The sequence below is a fragment of the Sphaeramia orbicularis genome, chromosome 18, assembly GCF_902148855.1.
Source record: "Sphaeramia orbicularis chromosome 18, fSphaOr1.1, whole genome shotgun sequence".
NCBI classification, from domain to species: Eukaryota; Metazoa; Chordata; class Actinopteri; order Kurtiformes; family Apogonidae; genus Sphaeramia; species Sphaeramia orbicularis.
Genome location: NC_043974.1, coordinates 15797681 through 15819730, shown reverse-complemented (window position 1 = coordinate 15819730; position 22050 = coordinate 15797681). Strand labels below are relative to the sequence as shown.

Sequence of the window (22050 nt, the reverse complement as noted above, 5' to 3'; positions counted from 1 at the left end):
ATAGTTTTGCAGTTTTATAAGAATGACTTTAGACCTACAACATTGACCTACAGTAAAATGATATTTATTTATTTGTTTACTAAGGCTTGCAGACCCCTGCCTCAGGGATATTGACTCTTTAAATTTCACCCTATTAATCTGGTAAACAGTTCAGTGCATAAATAATAATTTGTGTATATTTAAGGAAGTGGACAGTTAATAGGTAATTAAATTTGTGCATTAGAGGTTATGATACCCAGACTTTTAGATCCTTTTCATACAGTAATGAATCTTTTGTGAAAACCCTCCCTATCACATGCAACCACTGGCTTCCTGGTTTTTACTCAAATGTGTACATATTTTGTTGCCTTTTGAAACACTGAAGTAGGAACATGTTTACATATATGGTATGTAAATGCAAGCAATCCAATGTTTTTAAGCATGTTTTTGCCTTTTTTAAAGTTAAACCACCACAGTTTGTTATTTTTTGGCCTAGTTGGCTGGAGATTTGGAGTAAACCTCAATGTGTCAAAACTAGTGCTGTCAAACAATTAAATTTTTAAATCAGATTTCGATTAATCACAATTAAATATCATTCATTTTTAATCTATATTAATCATGTTTACTCAAGAAGGATGGGAATATATATGCACTTAACTTGTTTGTCGCAAGCTTGGTGACGCATTAGCCAAAGTGCTTGCAGAATCCCCGACTAATGTATGCCTCATGTTAAGGTGGAAGTGCTTCGATGAAAAGAAAAGTCCTTCCTGCAGTGTGTATAATACTTTATGTCAGTGGACTGTTCCGTCTTTTTTTTTTTTTTTTTTCTACTCATATTTCCATCCAGAGGGCCAACATGCTGTTTAGCGTCTTCCATCTTTATGGGTTGGATCTGCTGCCTGTCATTACCGGATCAACTGCCCATTTGTTCATGTGTGACGCTAACTCTGCTCAGACAAACTGCCTCAAATGTGTTGCCAGAGACATTCCGAGTCATTCTGTGTTGCAGATGGATCAATTGTGTAAAAATTTTTAATCACATTAATCATGATGATGGATTAATCCGCGTTAACACATTAATTTTGACAGCGTTAATAAAAATCTTTTACATGACACACTATAAAATGTAACATAACCTTTGCATTGTCGTTGTCAGGCAGGTTGGGGCAAAGTGAAAATAACTGGAAAGGCATTTGTATACGATCACAAACATGTTTCAGAATGTCCTCGAATGACAAACTCACTGACAACGATCTGAGATTGACTTTCTGCCAAGGTTTGTTTTGTAGCTGCCAGTAAATGGTAGAAGGAAGTCTGTTCTGTGGTGATGATTCATGTTTGAAGTATGTAAGAACATCTAGATTAAATTTTGATATCTCAACTGTGAGAAAGATACAGTAATCAGGGAAAGGCCAGTAAACATTTTGCATGTTTGGCTAAATTATTTACTGTGCTGACTTTCCTGTTGTACTGATGAAAGTAAATGGAGTTGAGGATTCTTGTTACAACCCAATATAAGTCAAACAGTGGAGAGATTTTTTATTTTTTTTATCTCCTTGTCATTATTTAAGGGTTCTTTGTCTCAAACCTGTCGTGTTCAGCTTATTGAATGAGACTCAGTTTACATCTACCTGTGTATAGATGTCAACTAGTATGGTTTGTTGGATGTACTCTGCTGACAAAACAGGTGAATATTCCCATTTCCAGTGGCAGGATTATCTCCTTTCTTAAACTCTGTGTGTCATCAAAAGTCACCTTATTGTGTTAACCCTTAGGGGTCTGAGCCTATTTTGGCCGTTTTTGAGTACTTTTGATTTTGCCTTTATATACTATATAAAGAAATGTTTACTATACCCATGTTTGGTATCTTTTTTTTTCAGCATAACTTCATCTATCTCATCTGTCTATTATTTTTTCACTTTAATCTACTATATCAACACAAAACAACAAAAAACAATGAAAAAAATGCAATATCCGATTTGAAAAATATATATAATTTATTGCATAAATAACACAAAGATGCTTAATGAACCTTTTCAAAGACTTTAAAAGTGAATATAGGTTCCAGATATTAGGTATATAAAATTAAAATAGTAATAAATTAAAACTATACTCAAATATTTGATTTTTTTTTTTCTTTTTTTCAAAGACTTTAAAAGTGAGTATAGGTTCCAGATATTAGGTATATAAAATTAAAATAGTAATAAATTAAAACTATACTCAGATATTTGACATAAAAGCATATCTTTACATAGGCGCTTTCACCCCCTTCCCCACCCCTCCACCCCCGGTCACCCTTACCTATAATGCTAATGCAGTCTGTGGATTAGAATCCGCGGATTCGGACAGTTTTTTCCGTTTTGAAAAAGGACAAAAAATGACGTAGATATGGTTGAAAATCTAACACCCCCCACCTCATTTTCATACTTTTACTCACATTTGTTTCCTCCAGTTTCAAACCATCATATCTCCAGTTGTATTTGCTCCATCACCATCAAATAAAAAGTGGGAGAGTGTTTCTAGTCTACACTTTGGAATACAATTGTCCCCAGTGGTCTATGTGACTGACTTCCGACGCTATGACGTGTTGAATATGTCATGTGATTCAGTCACGGGGCTGTGACCGTGGACCCCTAAGGGTTAAAGAATAACAACCTCAGAGTTACAACTACACCCTGAAAATGTAAAGTTGTAACAAAGGTACACTTTTCTTTTGTAGGGATTTAATGATTTTGGTTTCACTGTATGCTTTGCTACACTTTAAAAAATGACTGAAGAATTAACACCAAAAAGTTGTAAAATTGCAACATAAAAAAAACTGTCAGTGACAATACAATGCAAAGTTTATTTGAAAAGATTTTTGTGTTAACGATTAAATCAAATATAGCTGTAGTTTTTACAGGAAGAGTATGTGAACAAAACCAGATTTGTATGTAGAAATTATGTATTTAGAATAGAATAGAATAAAATAGAACAGTCTTTATTGTCACTGTAACGTAAAACATGTACAACGAAATTAAAAAGTGTCCACCAGTCAATGCATAATAAAAACAACTACAACACAGACACAAACATCACAATAGTAAATAATAATTATAAAAATAAAAACAAACAAACACTTTCTATTGTTTTTAGAAAAAACTGTAAATTGAAAAAGAATGTGATGCCATTTAAATTGCAAAGACCATAATGTTGAAGTAACAGCCTGTTTTATTTTTTTTTTTAAATAAAAAAGTTATAAAAAGTAAACATTTAACAATGTAACATTTTAAACTTGTACTTTAATGGGTTGGTAGAGTTGGTAGAGCAGCCCGTCCAATAACCAAAGGGTTGGTGGCGCCGACTGTCCATATGTCAAAGTGTCCATGGAAGGCACTGAAGCCTAAATTGATCTGGTGGCTTTGGACACCATGAAAGTGAATAAAATGTGCTAAATAAGTGCAGTCCATTTACCATTTAAATCCAGTGTTAAATCTACATGTTTAAAATGTTAAATCTACATGTTACTCCATAAATATGTTTACAGTTGGATGTGTTTTTTACAGTATTGTTCTAGTAACCACAGCTGCCAGTTTTTTTCTGTAAAAACAACAGGATTTTTTTTTTTTTTTTTTACAGTGTATGGTCCACCGAGAACAGCGTCTCTCATGAAAATATTTAGAAAATACACCACTTTTGTAACCCTGCACTCAGCACAGCCAAAGAACTAGCTTCAGAGTCATAGTGAAAGGTGTCAGACCCTTCCCCAGCACCGGCACAGTGCTCATGACATGACATGAGGAGGTCCCGCTTTATGAGACTAGATGTGAACCACAAAAACAACCACGTCAAGAGTGTTTCACTTTCTGTGGGAATACGGTCCAGCCTTGACCTGACCCAAAAAGCGTTCTAGCTCACGTAGGAAAATACAGTCTGTAGAAAAAGATCCTTACTAACAACATCAAAAGCTGCAAAAAATCAGTCGGCGCATAAAGCAGCAAAACACTGTGACTCATTGTTTTGATATTCAACTGAGAGTCTAGCATCATTAGGAAAAAAAATGACGGTTTGTTTCTCTTTCTTTTGATTTCACGCTGAACTCGATAATAGGGAGAGAAAAGGCAAACTTGATATTTGACATGTAAATTGCTCGATTTGCGTGAACCCCAAAGGTACAGTGTCATTAGCTTTACTCTGGTTCGCTAGCCTTAATAATCAACCGTGGAGCGTTTCATTTTCTTCAGGAGGGACAAAAAAACACAGCTGTCAAGAAACATAAGACTGCTGCAGTCTTCCAAGTATTATAGTTTAACCTTAAATATCTCATACACTACAAACAAAAAGTTAAGGATATTTCATTTTTTTGGCTTTTTTTTGTCATTTTTGCCATTTGTAAATAAAACTATGTCTGGTCATTAAAAAATGTGTTTCAATTCAGTTCACACAAAAAAAATATAAAGCGCTCTGCAAGAATCCCAGCTGGAAAAAAATAGCCCAAAAATTAAAAATATCCTTAACTTTTTGTTTGTAGTGTATATAAAATTAACATTAAACATGATAATTTTCTTAGTGTTGATACTCAAATGAATATGAAAACAACAAATAAAACAGATGTTGAAAAACAGCAAAGTGTCCTTGTCCTTGGTCTAATGTGGTCCTTAAACCTTCTTCAGGACTGTCCACCTGTGAGTGCTTTCTTACTCCAAAGGAGCGGTAAATGTTGGTGATTCAAGATACCAAAATAGGGTAACTGCAGGAGAATACTGCAGTATTTAGATGTAAATGTACAGTTACTGGTCCTGTGTAATTCCAGGTTGTGGATCAGTGTTAGCTTTTTTTTTAAGATTGAGTTTGTAATGATTTAAGGCCAGGGTGTCAAACTCATTTTCTTTCAGATGCAACATTCAGCCCAATCTGATCTCAAATGGGCTGGACCAGTAAAATAATAACATAATAGCCTATAAATAATTACAGCTTCAAATTTTTCTCTCTTTTTTTTATTTTATTTTTTTTAATTTTTTTTTTTTTTTTTTTTTTTTTTTAACTTTTGTTATTTTTAATTTTTTTTTTTTTTGTTATTTTTTGTTTTTTATTTTATTTTATTATTTTTTTCTCATTATTTTAGTGCAAAAAGATAACATTAAATTATGAAAATATTTACACTTGCAAACTATCTAAACAAATAGGATGTGAATAACCTGAAAAAACTGAAATTTCTTAATAAAAATAAGTGCAGTTTTAACAATATTATGCTTCAACTTGTCATTTATACATGTGCATCACAGATCAGATCTACAAACACACAAAACATTTAGTAACAGACAGAATATTGTTAAAATTACACTTAATTTTCTTTAGACGTTTCAGGTTGTTCATATTTCTTCAGGTTATTCACAATTTATTGTGAATGGATAGTTTGTTAATGTAAATATTTTCATAGTTTAATATTATTTTTTGCCACTAAAACCAAGGGAAAATTTGGAGTTGTCATTATTTATAGGCATAATATCATTTTAAAACAAGAAGAAAAGTTGGAGTCATTATTAATGGGGTATTATGCTGTTATTTTACTTGAGATGACATTTGGTCTGTATGTGGAACCTGAACTAAAACACGTTCAATACCCTTGACTGTTAATATCTTCAGTGTAATTTTTGCAGTTTGCAAATTTATCCTGTGGGCTGGATTGGAACCTTTGGAGGGCCAGTTTTGGCCCACAGGCTGTGTGTTTAACACCCCTGCTTTAAGGGATTTGTGAAGGAAGGAGTGGCATCTGAGGACCTCTTACCTACTTATTACAGCTCGGGTAAACTATTTCCTCAAACTTGTGGGTCAATTAACAACTGCTTTGTTGGACCGCGGTGCAAAAATACCGCTTAAAATGGCTGAGTGAGAATTCAGTGGCTGAGTAATCTCAGGAACGAGCAGCACAGCCAAGTGCATCCGAGCTCAACTGTCTATGAGAATGAAAATATCCTCTTAATGCACAACTTTGCTCCGTCCTATGACATAAGCATGAGACTTGAGCTAATACTGCTGGGCCTGCCACACATACACAGTGTTTGGACCAGAACCAGCTGTCCTCCATATACACTCACACATACAACTATGGCTTGGCTGCACACACACAAAGGGCTCTTTGAGAAGCTTTGGGTACTCCTCTGTTTGAGCACAATGCTCTAAACATCTGTAATCCTCTCCCAAAGTGGACGGCATGCTCGAAAACACACACGCATTTACACACAAAGACACATACAGTTGTGTTTCAGTCACTTTTTGAGGACATTGAATTGACTTGAATACATTTCCTGGACCTTCTTATTTTATCCAGTGCTTCCCGTTATGTTAAATCTTGAGACACTTCTCTTCTATCTCACACTGCTCTAAATCACTGGCAGAAAACCTGATTTGATTTCTGACTTTTCAGCCCAGTTCAGACCAAAGATTCATGACTAGACAAGCTGAGAACTTGCAGCTTCTTCTGTAGCGTTGTGAAAAACTGTCAGTTCAAACAAATACAAAGAGATGAAACAGATATAAGGGACAAAGGGACAAAGGGGTGAGAGCTAATAGGCTATGCTTCTTCTCACTCCTTTTCGAATATGACTTTTTTCTTTTTGCATGTATCATTATTTTATGCTTCCTTGAATTTTCATTTCTATATTATGTTGTACATAGAAGTCAGTTAGTAGCAGTCGGGAAGCTTGTATCATATCCATATTCAAAATAAATCAATTTAAAAAAAAAAAAAAAAAATATATATATATATATATATATATATATATATATATATATATATATATATATATATATATATATAAAGCCCCTTTTACACAGCACTTCTGTTACGGGAATATTCCACCTCTATTCTGGAACAACATCTGTGTAAACAAAACGGCGGAATCATTTGCTCCCACCTTTATCGGGGCTTTGTAACACCTCTGGAGGAAGTAACAGAGCCGAGATAAAGGTGGAATCATAATTCCAGAACTCTATTTAATAATAATAATAATAATAATAATAATAATAATAATAAATTGTATTTGTATAGCGCTTTTCATAGAACTTAAAGACACTTAACATACAGCAGATATAAACAGAAACCAGACACATTAAAAACAGAGAAAAAGCAGGTGCAAAAGGCAGGTATACGAATATAAAACAATTAAACATTAAAATTAAACATTAAAAGCAATCTTAAATAAATGAGTTTTTAAAAGGGTGGGCCGTGTACAGTAAACAAACTTATCAACGCAACCAGAAAGATGTCAAACTGGGGAGATGCCGAGATCCGTGAGCTGTTGTGACTTCAAGCGGAGTACTCTACCCATGCTAACATTTGTGGAACGGTGAAAGACAGGCCGACTCTGGAGAGGTTAGCAACACCGCTATGCTCGGGGTATTTCCAAGGTGCAAGTTATATGTCACAGTATACACTGCGCTGCGTCACCGCCCATTTGATTCTGGAACGCAGGTAAAACGCTGTGTAAAAGTCCATCAGTCAATGGGGGGATCACCGTCTCACTTTTTTTCCGGAATCTCTGTGTAAAAGTAGCTAAAATTTCAATTAAGCAAGACTCTTCATTTTAATTTCAACTCACAGCTTCTCAGTTTTTGTTTTTGTTTTTTAAACTGGACAAAGTTTATATGAATGACACAAATGCCTGTGTCCATAGTTATTATGCACTTGTTATGACAGGTAACGTAGTATTGATGTTTCATCAAATGAACATTTAATCCTTGAAGCTGGTGTGTTGGAAGCAGCAAAATGAGAAAACATAAGGATCTGAACCTCTTTCTCACAGTGTCATGTTGTGGCTGGTCCATGTATTGTTTTATATCGTCATTTTATCAATATTCTGCCTGTTACTAAATGCTTTGTGTATTTGTAATTGTAATGTAAGTTGTAATGCACATCTGTAAACTGATAAACTGAGGCAGAATATTGTTAAAATTGCACTTGTTTTTCTTAAGACAATTCAAGTTGTTCAGATGATATTAATATTGAAGATATTAATCAATAGTGTAAAAATCATTTTATTTCAGGTTCCATACATACACATATAAACCAATTAGATCTCAATGGGGTCAGACCAGAAAAATACTGTCATAATAACTTATAAATAATAACAACTGCAGATTTTGTCTTTGTTTGAGTGTAAAAAAGTAAAATGACATGAAAATGTTTACAATAACAAATAATCCTTTTACAAAAAATGTGAATAGCCTGAAGAAATATGAACAACGTGAAATGTCTTGAGAGAAGTAAAAGCCATTTTATCAATATTCTGCCTGTTACTAAATGTTTTGTGTATTTGTAATTGTAATTTAAGTTGTAATGCACATCTGTAAATGATAAACTGATAAACTGAGGCAAAATATTGTTAAAATTGCACTTGTTTTTCTTAAGACAATTCAAGTTGTTCACGTTATTCAGATTTTTAAGGAAACATTGTAGATGTAAACATTACCATAATGTAATTTTACTTTTTTCACTGGCTAAAATTACACTTATTTTTCTTAAGAAATTTCAGTTTTTTCAGGTTATTCATTTTTTTTTTTTTTGTTTGGATCATTTATAAAAGTATTTTCATAATTTAATGGGGGGTTTTTTGCACTAAAACAAAGACAGAATTTGGAGTTGTCATTATTTCTAGGTTATTATGTTATTTTTTTACTGGTCCGGCCCACTGGAGATCATATTGGGGTGAAAGTGGCCCCTGAACGAAAATGAGTTTGACACCCCTGGTATAAACGGACCAGTGTCTCCGTAACAGAGGTGACACACACTGGAACGACAGCACAACGAACCATCAGATTTGTACCGTTCGTTTCCCTTTCCAGCCAGATGTCAGGTGTACCTTACACAGTCCTTTTAAAATATCAGGGATAAAATGCAGAGTAATTGCGTTTCCATCAGTTGAGTTGACAGAAATGATTTGGCGTCCTGCACATCCAAAAAAGAGATGGAGGCTCATGGAAAAAGGCTTTGGGTTTTCAAAGGTTACTTTATACTGGAAAGGGTGTGGGTGTCTCTTAGTGTCAGCTAAAATTGGTAAAGTTCAAGCTGTAATCCAGAATCAAAAACAAAGAAATGCACTTGGCAGGGTTTTCTTTTTTTTTTTTCCAGCCTATGGTTTAAAACTCCGTGGCAGCTGTGTGGTTTATGAGAATAAACTGAATGCAGTTTTGTTTTTTTTTTCCATTTATTGTTCAAAAACATGTAGTTCTTTGGCCCTAGTTATTTGTATTAGATTTTTCTGCAGTGCCAGTGCTTTCTATATTAGTGCCCTTCTTAACCCACAACACATGTTAATAGTTTTAAAGTGAGTCCATTTCATCTTCTCCATGTGTGTGTCAGAGAATCACAGCACATTTTATCATCCATGTGTCTGGAAAACCACGACATCTAAATTAAATGTCTCAAGGGAGAAATGCATTAATGCTAGAACTGCTTCTGAGCGTATGTTGCAGCTGTGCAGTTAAACAGCTTAACCCATAAAGACCCAAACATCCACCGATGACCAAAACCATCTACTGATCTAAACTGTTTAATACCTGTTGATCCACTAATCCTATCAATGCATGGAAATAATTGGTGTAAAATGCAGTTTGTCATCTTTTCATGGTCATCAGATATAACCCATTTGGACGTTCAGAGGCTCCGTAGTTAACGTAGAAACACCGTCATCTTCTACAACACTGAGTCACCAGTAAAATCCATGGAATTTGACAAATGATAGTGGATGGAGACACTTCCCAGATAGCAAATATTTTGGCAGTATTATGGCATACATTTGGCATTTTTGGCTTTCTTTTGGCATTATGAAAACCTTTAGGCTTAACTATGGTATGATTAAGATGATCCATAATAGATATGGAGGCACCAGCAATATATGGCTGAGTTATGGCATATGTCTGGTTAACCAAAAGACTGGGCAAAGAGTGGGATCAAGTATAAGGATGGTATGGCATGTTTATGGCGAGCCAGAAGATTGACTAAAGAGCGGCAACATCTTATTCCATATATGGATGTGTTTTGGTTGTGTTTTGGCATATTTCTGTAAAGCCAAAACACTGTGCAAAGAGCGTGAATTTCTACCCAGAAGAAAACCCACTTTATTTTAAAAGCATGATCAACACAAATTTTGGGTGAATTTTGGCCTCCTTTTGGCCTCTCTTTGGGTCAGTTTTGGCTAATTTTGGTTAGATTATAGGGATTTGGGGCTTTTCTAGGACAATTATGGCTGTATTTTGGAAGTCCGCAATTACTTTTGGGTGAATTTTGGCTTCCTTCTGGATTGATTTTGGCTTGCCAATTTTGGGCCATTTAGGGCCCATACATCCACCCAGAACTTTGCCAAAATGGCATGCCAGTTTTGGGCCAGATTTAAGCCATAATAATTTTGCTATCTGGGTTGGTTTATGTTCAGCTGATGATATATTTTACTGAAAAGTCACACTGTCTTCAGTTTTCTGTGTTTTTGATATAATAACCCTTAACTGTAATTTGAGCTCAGAGGTGTTAAAAGTATTCCCATTCATTCTTCAGGTAGAAGTACAGATACTAGGGCTTAAAAAGACTTCTGTAGAAGTTGAAGTATCAGCTCAAGCTTTTTACTCAAGTAAAAGTGTGAAAGTACTGGTTTCAATAGTACTTAAAGTGTAAAAGCAAGGGGTAAAAATGCCATTAGGACAAAAGCTTAGACGGTGCTACAGGGGCCTATAGTGCACTACCCCACCTCCACATAAAACGTGTCTAAAGGCCATAATGACTGGAATGTTATATTAAAATGTTAATGTTGAAAAATGTGGGATGCACTAGGTCATATATCCCCATCGAAAATGAACAAATTTTAGTCCAATGCAAAACTATTAAAGAACCACATCTGTGTACAACTGAGCATTGAGTTCGAGTTCTGACAGACTTTAGAAAAACAGCATTTTCCTTCCATGCACCATGGTTGTGGAATAGTCTTCAAAAAACTGTAAAACTACATACATTCATTTCTACTCATTTTAAAAGTATCATGGAGATTGCAGTGAAGGAAGCATGTCGCTGTTTTTCTTGATGCCATTATGGTTGAATAGTTATTGTTATTATTATTAGGTATTGTGATCACTTTGCTTTGTATGTTTGCGTGTTTGTTTGTTTGTTTGTTAGCAAGATAACTCAAAAAGTTATGGACGGATTTTCATGAAATTTTCAGGAAATGTTGACACTAGCACAAGGTACCACTGATTAAATTTTGGTGGTGATCAGGGGGTAGGGGTGGGGCAAATCTGTCTTGGTGGAGGTCTGTGCTCTCTGAGGGCTTTTCTAGTTGTTGTTATTGTGTTTTATTGTTAATTGTGTATCATGGATATGTTTTATGTTGTTTGGACTTTGTATGGCTGCTACCTTGGCCAGGTCTCCCTTGCAAAAGAGATTCCTAATCTCAGTGGGACTTCTTGGTTAAATAAAGGTTTTAAATAAATAAATAAATTCACGTGTTTCACAGAGCAGAAGATATGATGACTAGTTGAATGTAAGTATTGTGTCATGGAAGTTTTTAGCACTCTGGACACAATTTTGAAGCAAGAACACATAAATGTATGTTTGCAACTGGACGTTTACATTCTCTATTAGAACAGAAACATTTGCCTCAGTATCACAGCTGTTTAGACAGACTGTTAACATGTCATTGTTCCTGTGTGTTTGTGCTCAGATGATGTTTCCGCAGACAGCAGCGCTGAGTTCCCAGACCGAGCGTCCCTGATGGAGGTGCGTCTTCAGGCTCAGGAGGACGAGATCACGCTGCTGAAGTCTTCATTGGCCGATGCTCTGCGAAGGATCCGCCTCCACGATCAGCTCCTCCCATTACTGAAACAGCAGCTCATTGCAGGTGTGTACACCGGATGGTTGAATGGTTGCACTAGCTGAGCACAAGCATAAATAAAAAGGGAAAGAACAGCAAACACCCCCATATCCTCCCACACATTTACTGAATGTACAAACTATATGTGTATTTCCTGTCGGTCTCATGATATACTGTTATATGCATATGTAGCACTTATTAGTAAACAAAGTCTTTCTTATAGCATGACTTGGGTCTGACCCGAGTTCAAGTCATGTGGCAACTCTGCACAATCATGTACACTGTCAACTTTTGAACAATTTTTCTTGATTTAGTAGTATTTTTACCTAGCATGAAATCTCTGTTTTTTTGTATCATTTTCTGTAATTTATTTGTGTTTTATGTCAGAGTAAATATAGTTACAAGAAGAGCATGAAAGAGTTTCTAGCTGCTGCTAAATCACAGCCCCCATCCCTGGTTGGACATAAACACAGTCACACTGTACAGTTTACATTCATAACAAGAGGTGCTAGGCACAACAAACCCCACCCCCAGCACATATTTTGCCCATCATAAGTAAATGGGAAGATTTTAAAGATTCATAAAAAATTGAACTTTGATCCACTGTTCCCAAAATGTAATGAGATCCATTCTGCATCACTGGTAATCTATGAAGTCAGTTTAGTATGACTTCAAGCAATAGTTTTGCTGCTACAGACATGTGAAATTTCACCCATATAAGGTAAATGGGGAAAAAAAAATATTTAAAAAATTCATAAAAATTGAAACTTTGAACTACTTTTCCCAAAATGTAATGGCATATATTCTGGGTCACTGACAATCTATAAACCAAATTTGGTATGAATTCAATCAAAAGTTTTGCTGCTACAGACATTTGAAATTTTTGCCCATTATAAGTAAATGGAGAAAAAAGAAATATTTTAAAAATTCATAAAAAATGGAAACTGTGACCTACTTTTCCCAAAAAATAATGAGATCCATTCTGGGTCAGTGGCAATCTACAAACCAAATTTGGTATGAATTCAACTAATAGTTTTGCTGCTACAGACATGTGAAATTTCGCTCATTATAAGTAAATGGGGAAAAAAAAAGATTCTAAAAATTCATAAAAATTTAAACTTTGATCTACTTTTCCCAAACTGTAATGACATCTATTCTGGGTCAGTGGGAATCTATAAACTAAATTTGGTATGAATTCAACCAATAGTTTTGCTGCTAGATTGTTAACAATGAAACGAACCAAACCAAAAACAATACCCCTTGCCTCCCCTTCAGGGGGCGGGGTATAAATACAACAAATCACACAAAAATACATACATGTACAGCAGAGTTTTCTGAAATGACTACAGCTCTGGTTTGCTTTTTGCAAGATCTTAACGTTTGTTGTAATACCTGTGTATACCTGTGTTGCAGATTTGACAGCCCTACATGAAAAAACCTATCCACTGTTTATATATGATGAAGTATTTTACAGTTACTTTGTTACTATGTGATCTTTGGATGTATCTGTAGGATGATAGCTGCTATACCATCAAAAGTACAATACAGGAGAGTAATTCACAATGTTCTTACAAAATTGTCATTTACAAGCTGAAATCTTTTTTAGATTTTGCCCGTAAAGTGGAGTTGTGTTACTTCTGACACCCATGAATCAATAGAGTTGCCATGAAAGTCATAGAAATATGATTATTGTACATAATTATAGCCAACTGTCGTTCCACCCAGTGAACCCAGGTGCTGCTCGAGTGCTGAACCAAGTATGCTGCTCAGACGGATGTACCAGCAACAGAAAACTGTCCTCCAGCTCAGCCTTCGACGGAGTCCGCCAATCCACAACCAGGTACTGGACCTACTAGGGGGGTTGCCAGCGAGCAAACTGTACCATGGCCTTCTTTCTGGGAGATCACTTTTCTATTTTTATGACATACATTAGAAACAGCCTTATTATTGAAATGATTTTACACATTAAGGCACATGAAAACAGAAATGCATGCAAGATAGTTAATGTGTTTTAAAAGCCTCCTCTAATTTCACGCTTTTCTCAGTGGGGTTCATGTCTTATTAACCCATAAAGACCCAGTGCTACCGGTGGGAGTTCCAAAATATTTTTTTCTGCATATTTAACTTTTCTCAAGTGATTTATCACCATTTATTTTAACATTATCCTCTATATTTTGCATCTTTTCAGTGAAAATTAGGTATTTTCTTATATTTAATTCACAGATCATGTAGATCACAGGTGTCAAACATGCGGCCCGGGGGCCAAATCTGGCCCGTCAAAGGGTCCAGTCTGGCCTGTGGGATGAATTTGTGAAATGCAAAAATGACACTGAAGATATTAATCAATAGTGGAAAAATCATTTTATTTCAGGTTCCATACATACACATATAAACCAATTAGATCTCAATGGGGTCAGACCAGAAAAATACTGTCATAATAACTTATAAATAATAACAACTGCAGATTTAGTCTTTGTTTGAGTGTAAGTAAGTAAAATTACATGAAAATGTTTACATTAACAAATAATCCTTTTACAAAAAATGTGAATAGCCTGAAGAAATATGAACAACGTGAAATGTGAGAAAAGTAAAAGCCATTTTATCAATATTCTGCCTGTTACTAAATGTTTTGTGTATTTGTAATTGTAATTTAAGTTGTAATACACATGTGTAAATGATAAACTGATAAACTGAGGCAAAATATTGTTAAAATTGCACTTGTTTTTCTTAAGACAATTCAAGTTGTTCACGTTATTCAGATTTTTAAGGAAACATTGTAGATGTAAACATTACCATAATGTAATTTTACTTTTTTCACTGGCTAAAATTACACTTATTTTTCTTAAGAAATTTCAGTTTTTTCAGGTTATTCACATCTTTTTTTGTTTGGATAGTTTATTAAAGTAAGTATTTGCATAATTTAATGTTTTGTTTTTTTTTTTGCTCTAAAACAAAGACAAAATTTGGAGTTGTCATCATTTCTATGTTAAGTTATTTTTTTACTGGTCCGGCCCACTGGAGATCATATTGGGCTGAATGTGGCCCCTGAACGAAAATGAGTTTGACACCCCAGATGTAGATGTTCATTAAAGTTCAGATTAAATTTAAGGGTTATTATGACAGAAACAGGAAAAAAATTAAGAAAAAGTGACTCTTTCAGTAAAATGTATCATTAACTGAACATAAACCAAATGTCTCCATCTACTGTCATTGATCCAACTCCATGGGTTTTACTGGTGAATCAATGTTGTAGAAGATGACGGTGTTTCCATAGTAACTATGGAGCCTCTGAATGTCCAAATGGGTCATATCTGATGATCAAGAAAATATGACAAACGGGATTTTTCACCAATTATTTCAACATATTTATAGATTTAGTGGTTAGTTCAGAAGTTCTTAAACATTTTAGATCAGTAGATTATTTTGGTCACCAGTGGCTGTTTGGGTTTGTATGGGTTAATAGTTATTTATCTGTCATGATACAGTTATTATGATGGTCCTACAGAACCCTGGTTGTGTTTATAGGATCTCTGTGACTTGTCTGTTTTTTTGTTGATTCAACCTCTGAATTATCTCTAGCTACTTGTCCAACAGCATTGTGAACAATGCAAACGGCCACATAGGAAGCCCAGTGTCAGTGGAGCCCAGTCCCAGACCAGAAACACTGGACACGGCGACCCAGACAGAGCTGACCATGTCCGGGCGTGACGCTGCCCAGGACAGGGCCACTCTGGCCGTGACCAGCCGAGTCCAGAGCCTGCAGCTGGAAGACGCCCTCCTACCGGGGCAGCCTGTAGAGACGACCCGGGCCAAGCTCCACCGCATCCCAGGAATGGAAGAGGAAGATGAGGAGCAGGAGGAAGATGAAGGGGAGCACGAGAAGGAGCTGAGCTGGACGTCGTCAGTGGAGGAGCCCATTCAGCCGACCACCATCAGGAGCCTGCAGAGGGAGGACTTCCAGGATGGGAGCTGCTCTCCAGAAGAACCAAGTCCTGCCTCGGCCTCGGTTCGAAACTCAGACCAGAACCTCAGCGCCCGTTCTGTAACCCTGTCCACCATCCAGGAGGGAGAGAAGAAAGAGCTGTGCGTTACCCTCCCACTTCATCACTGCTGTCGTTCAACGTCTGTCTTTGCGATTGACTGCATGGCTTTGATCGGACCAATCACTTGTTTCTCTGATTCTGACACGTGTTTCTGCAAAACCCGGTACAAACTACCAGTGCCGTCATGATCATCACATTTTAGCTGATGATGAATAATCGCAAATAGCAGTTGAAATATCTTTACAACTATTATGAAATGTAGGCTGGGTATAACTGAAATGTACATTTTTTTCTAGAATTTTGGATAGCTTAGATATAGTAATGAGTTCAAACTAATCACGCGTTCACATTTTCCTAAGTGTAACACAGCTGTACACCTGCAGCGTCAAACATTTATTACATACACTACTATGGCCCTGCTCATAGTTTTGTTTATTCACTATGGTTTCATAACGAACTGAAAATATTTTATGCCTCTCACAATAGCGAGAAAGACCTCTGATGTGAGCATGCACCATTACATCCACCAGCAGTTCCTGTAATTCTTCTCCATCTAAAGCAGAGGTCTCAAACATGCGGCCTGGGGGTCAAATCTGGCCCGCGAAAGGGTCCAGCTCCAGTCTGGCCCGTGGGATGAATTTGTGAAATGCAAAAATTGCACTGAAGACATTAATTATTTTAGTTTAGATTCCACATACAGACCAATTAATCTCAAATGGGTCAGATCAGTAAAATACTATCATGATAACCTATAAATACTCACAACTCCAAATTTTTCTCTTAGTAAATATAAACATTTTCTTGTCATTTCACTGTATTTACGCTAAAACAAACTATGATTTCAAAAAAATTCAAATAATTTGAACAACTAGAAAAGAATTCGGAGAGCACAGACCTCCACCAAGGCAGATCAGTCGTGTATGTCTGTCCCCCCCAATCACTGCCAAAATTTTATCATTTGTTCCTTGTGCCAGTATGAACATTTTCTGAAAATTTCATTAAAATCTATCCATAACATTTTGAGTTATCTTGCTAACAGACAAACAGACAGACAGACAAACCCTGATGAAAACATAACCTCCGCCGTTCCTTGCCGGAGGTAAAGATGAACATTTTGAAACATCTGAGGTGCAAGTTTACCAATATTCTGCCTGTTATTAAATGTTTTGTGTATTTGTAGATGCACTGTGATCTGTAAATTGTAATTTACATTTATAAATGATGAACTGAGACGTAATATTGTTAAAATTGCACTTAGTTTTCTTAAGAAATTTCAGTTTGTTCATGTTATTCACATTGTTTTAAAGGATAGTTTGTAGATGAAAACATTTTCATCGAATAATTTTACTTTTTTTGCTCTAAAACATAGAGGAAAGTTTGGAGTTGACATTATTTATATATTATTATGGTATTATTTCACTGGTCTGACCCACTTCAGGTCAAATCTGGCTTAATGTGGCCCTTGAACTAAAACGAGTTTGACACCCCTGGTCTAAAGTCAACATGACTTTATTTCAGGAATGGAAGTGGAACAACATGTTATATGGCCTTTACAAACTCACTATTACTAGACTAAAGTCCACCTGTTCATCACTAACTCTACAAATATTCCATTATGTAAAGCTCTCTCAAGTAATTTAAAACAAATATTGCAAGACTAAGAGAGTTTAGACAGCGCTGTATGTTACGTTTATTGATGTGTTATTTACAACTCATCTGAAAAGCAGAGGATCAGACAGTCCACCTCTACAAACCTCCTTTCTGAAACAGTCTTCCAGGGTGTGATTATGTCATAGCAGAGCAGGAAACCCGTGGGGGATGACATGTTCTGTCGTCATGTTTGCTCCTGCCTTCGCACTCGTTCTTTTCCATGTGTTTAAGCAGGAGGCGAGGGAAACATAAAGCCGTAGCGGAACATAATGGCTGCGTTGGTCCACACTGAGTGACATATCCAGGATTAGCTTCACGGCGCACAGATATTCCAGCCCAGTGGAAAATGTGATGTGAGGGCGATTGAACACAGCTCTGTGTACAGAAAGGGTTAGGGTCTGAGGAGAGGCTGGGGGTTTGCACAAGTGTACATGTGTAACCTTTCAAGAGCAGGACGTGTTTTTAAATGGCACATTTGTCCAGGCAGCCTGCATCAGAGTGAATATCCATCAAAAAAAAAAAACAAAACAAAACTCCAGAGTGGTCCTCGTCTCTGACAACCTCACTGTGGCCGCAAAGTATTAAAGCTGATGGCTCTGTAAGACGATGCAGATGTGTGGAGTTGACGCGGTGCCACTGAGGATCTGTAGTTCAGCTGGGTTTTGCAGAAACACAAACAACAACTTAAATTTTGAAATGTTTTGAGTGCAGTTCTGTCTAACATTTTAATCACCCTTTTCACCCTTTTCTTCTTTAAATAAATCACAGATCTCTTGCATGTGGTGATTCATTCTCTTCGGATTGTCTTGTTGAAAGTGAATGAATGTTCGGTGCCAGAGCGCTGCTGCTTTTGTTTACTTGTGTATCTGCTTGTGCATGAGTGTGTTCGTTTGTTCTTTGTTGTGGTTTGGGGTTTCTTTGGAGATGGATAACAAAAACTGTACTTGATCAGTCGTGTCACTCCATGGAAACCTGAGGCACTGGGAAAGCTGTACCTCCTCCTCACCTATCCTTCTACACCTCTGCATTTAACACTGTATTTACGGATTATTTGCACAGATGTGTTCAAATGTGGGAGGAAGAGGGTTGGTGCCAGCTGAGTTTCACTTCTCATATTGGAGGCCAGTGACGAAAACCGATGCCAAGAGTGTTATTTAGTGCCTCAACACTTCCTTTCATGACACTTTTATTAAAATGGCATCTCATCAGGATGCACACTGCAGAAACAGCCCTACTAGGCAGAAATCTGGTTAAATATAACCAGATTTTCATGCATGAAGCAGAAACATCTTCCAGTGCATTAGACAAATTTTGCTTGGCTCAGTTTCTTAAAACTAAAATTAAAGTCAAACAACTGAAGATTTAGGTGAAATAGGCAGAAAATTAAGCAAATTGTGCTCATTACAAACAACAAAGATTTGTTTTTTTTAAAGATAGACTTAACATTGTTAAAATCAGAAGCTGTGTAAGTGGCTTCACTCTTAAAATAAGGAAAATCTTGTTACTCTGCTGGTTTATTATGCAAACTTGGAAGCTTGTTACAGGTTAAATCTAACTCAACATTAGCTGGGGTTTAAGATGAAGTCAGATGTATTTTCTTTTCAAATGGAAAGTGTAATTGATGAGATTATTTTCTTTTTTTTTTTTTTTTTTGTTGAGAAAATAGGACCCAAACATCGCTCTTTTCCTTTTTTGCTGTTCCCTTTTTTGTAGGTTGGAGCTTTATTTAGTGCTATAACACTTCCTTTGGTGATGTTTCTATTAAAATGGTAACTTCTCAGGGAACTGGTTAAATCATTAAATATGATACCAAAAGCATTTCAGACATTCAGTCACATGCACGGATATGCTTTTATTTAATCAGTCCAGCTACAAACACTGGTTACATATCACTCCTATGTACAAGTCAAGGTTATTATTGTTAACAAAAACTAATAAAATGACGAAAACTAGAATTGTAAAAACTTTTGTTAACTGAAATAAATAAAAACTATAATTAAAAGAAAAAAACGATAACTAACTGAAACTGTATTGTGTGCTTACAAAACTAACTAAAATGTATAAAAATTATGGATAAAATTCCCTTCGTTTTTGTCTTTGTCAATGTCAGATTGATACGAAATCGATTTATTTCCCTCAAGCAATTTTAGCTGCTGGCACCATATGATATTTAACAGTCTGTCAGTTCTCGTCACTTGTCGTTTAGAGTCGTCTTCTGGTCCCCACTCTACCTGGAAACATGGAGACTAAAGTTGGGAGAAAGCAGCAGAGTCCTGTTTGGGATTTATTTGAATTCAACGGCAAAGAAGATAAAAGACATAAAAAAAAACCTAAAACTAAACTAAAACCAAGCATTTAGAAAATAATGAAAACTAATAAAAACTAGCAAACCTGCTCTAAAAACCAATTAAAACTAACTGAATTAGAGAAAAAAAAAGTCAAAACTAAATAAAACTAAACTATAATGAAAAATCCAAAACTATTAGAACCTTGGTATGAATTACAAAAAAAAATATACATAATATCTATATTTTTGATGCATATATAAATATATTTATATATTCATGATGTAGGGTCATTGTTAGTGGTGTCTGAGCACTGGCTCTAGTTCAGTCGTGATTTTTCTCCATTATCAAATCATCTTTCAAGTCTATAAACCATAGCTGAAAGGTATATGTTATATATGTTATTAAGCTAAAAGAGATGCAGGTATTATCATATCCTTTGCCTGGTGATCAGATAGTATCAGATGGTTCAAATTATTTTCTGAAAAAGTTTTATATAGTGATTCCCATGTCACCTGAACCTGTTATCACCTTTTATTTTCTACCTACTGTGGTTCCTGTACATTCAGGACTATCGTCTGGTTTCCTCCAGTGTTGACACATACAATATGTGAGCTGTTGTTTCTCCTCTAACACACTGTTCACACTATGTGTTTAGTGTAGACACTGTAAGAGAAAATCCAAGATTAATTCTGATTTAGTCTGACTTTTTAGTTTGTTTGTCAGTAACTTTCAGACAAAATGCCACCGTTATAAGTCTAAAACTCTGTAGCTCAATTTTTAAACCAACATAGAAAACAAACACAAGATTTTTTCACTTTTACCTTAAAATAAAATTATTTAGATACTGCTTGTACTATACATTGACTTAGGTTTATCTAGGTTTAGTTTTTTAATCTTTTCTCATCTCACTAACTTGAGTTATGATTTTTGTCATCATCATACTCATTCTTTATAGGAATGACTGACAGCCCCAACAAAAATACTGTATTTACACAGAATATTCTTATATTTAGAGCAGATTTTTCAAGACAATTTGACTGATTTTACAGGAGTAAATCACTTGCACTACCAAGCCACAACAATAACATGTCAAAAATTATATATTCTCTGTTTCCAGCTTCTTAAACTTGACTTGATTTTTTTATTCCTTTCCTCCTTCATGGTATAAAATGAATCTTTTGGCTGTGGACCAAACAGGGAAACTCAGCGATTTTCATTACTTTCTGATATTTTGAAGACCAAACCATTGTGTAATAGAAAGTAATCAACAGATTATTCAACATTGAAAATATGTCGTTGAAGTGAAATTTTAGCAGATGTGGGGATGAAAAACTAATAAAACCCAGTAAATGGTATTGTACTTTTGTTGCACTGAGTGGGAATTTTAATGTTTTAACAGTCAGTGCTCTGGATGCTGATTCGTATCCTGTGGTGTTTCAGAGTTCGGAGGAACAGCGAGAAGTTGGCGAACCCAGACAAGCAGAGGAAACGTCTGGACAAGAAGGCGGCGTCCTCTGCCAACCTCCTTACGCGCTCCCCGAGCCTGGAGAAGTAAGCCACGCCGCCATCACTCACAGCTGTCCCATGCAGTCGCACTGCTCACTTTTTCCTATCACCGATGCAGACTTTCATATCTCATCAAAAAGACACTTGTTGGAAAACTGATGGCCCAGATGAATTGCAATAACATTCCATTCCCATGAAGATCCTCACAAGTACACACGATGTGACTAATGCGTAATGTGTGTGAGATGATTTCATGTATCAGACTCACATGGTTTTCTTCTTTCTCCGCAGTCGGGCAAAGGATCTCATCCCCAGTACAGGTGATGTATCGTTAACCTTTTCTGTCTTACTTCAGGAGTTCACAACCTTTTGCAACTTGATGCCGACAATACATAAAAATCCCTACCAGAGGAATAGTAATGATAAGAAATTACTAAATATACTATTGGCAGCAAGTAAAGAAAAAAAAGCAGTACAAGAAAATTATTAAAAGTAAACCCACTCCCCCACACTCGCCATGGATAAATGCTTGGACATATATGAGATTTACATGATGGTAAAGAGGTCAAAAAGGAAAATTTTTACAAGATTTGGACTAAATGGACAGAGTATGTAAAATCAGTATGATCTGAATTCTTTTGAGTGTCTATAATTACCTCCACCAGGAAGTATTGTGATCACTTTGCTTTGTGTGTTTGTTTGTTTGTTAGCAACTTTACAGGAAAACTATTCCAACCATCTTTACCA

General features: G+C 35.8%; 1 protein-coding gene across 3 annotated transcripts in view; it reads left to right on the top strand.

Annotated features, from left to right (window-relative positions):
* The window catches only part of eml3 (EMAP like 3), a 132443-nt gene that overhangs the window by 53805 nt on the left and 56588 nt on the right, over positions 1 to 22050 (top strand). For 2 of the 3 annotated variants that reach the window (XM_030161680.1, XM_030161681.1), the window contains exons 2-6: positions 11667 to 11843; positions 13542 to 13656; positions 15396 to 15899; positions 21238 to 21348; positions 21595 to 21623. In XM_030161680.1, coding sequence (XP_030017540.1) covers positions 11667 to 11843; positions 13542 to 13656; positions 15396 to 15899; positions 21238 to 21348; positions 21595 to 21623 — 936 coding nt within the window. The remainder of the gene's footprint in view (positions 1 to 11666; positions 11844 to 13541; positions 13657 to 15395; positions 15900 to 21237; positions 21349 to 21594; positions 21624 to 22050) is intronic. The other variant, XM_030161682.1, reaches the window with a different exon arrangement.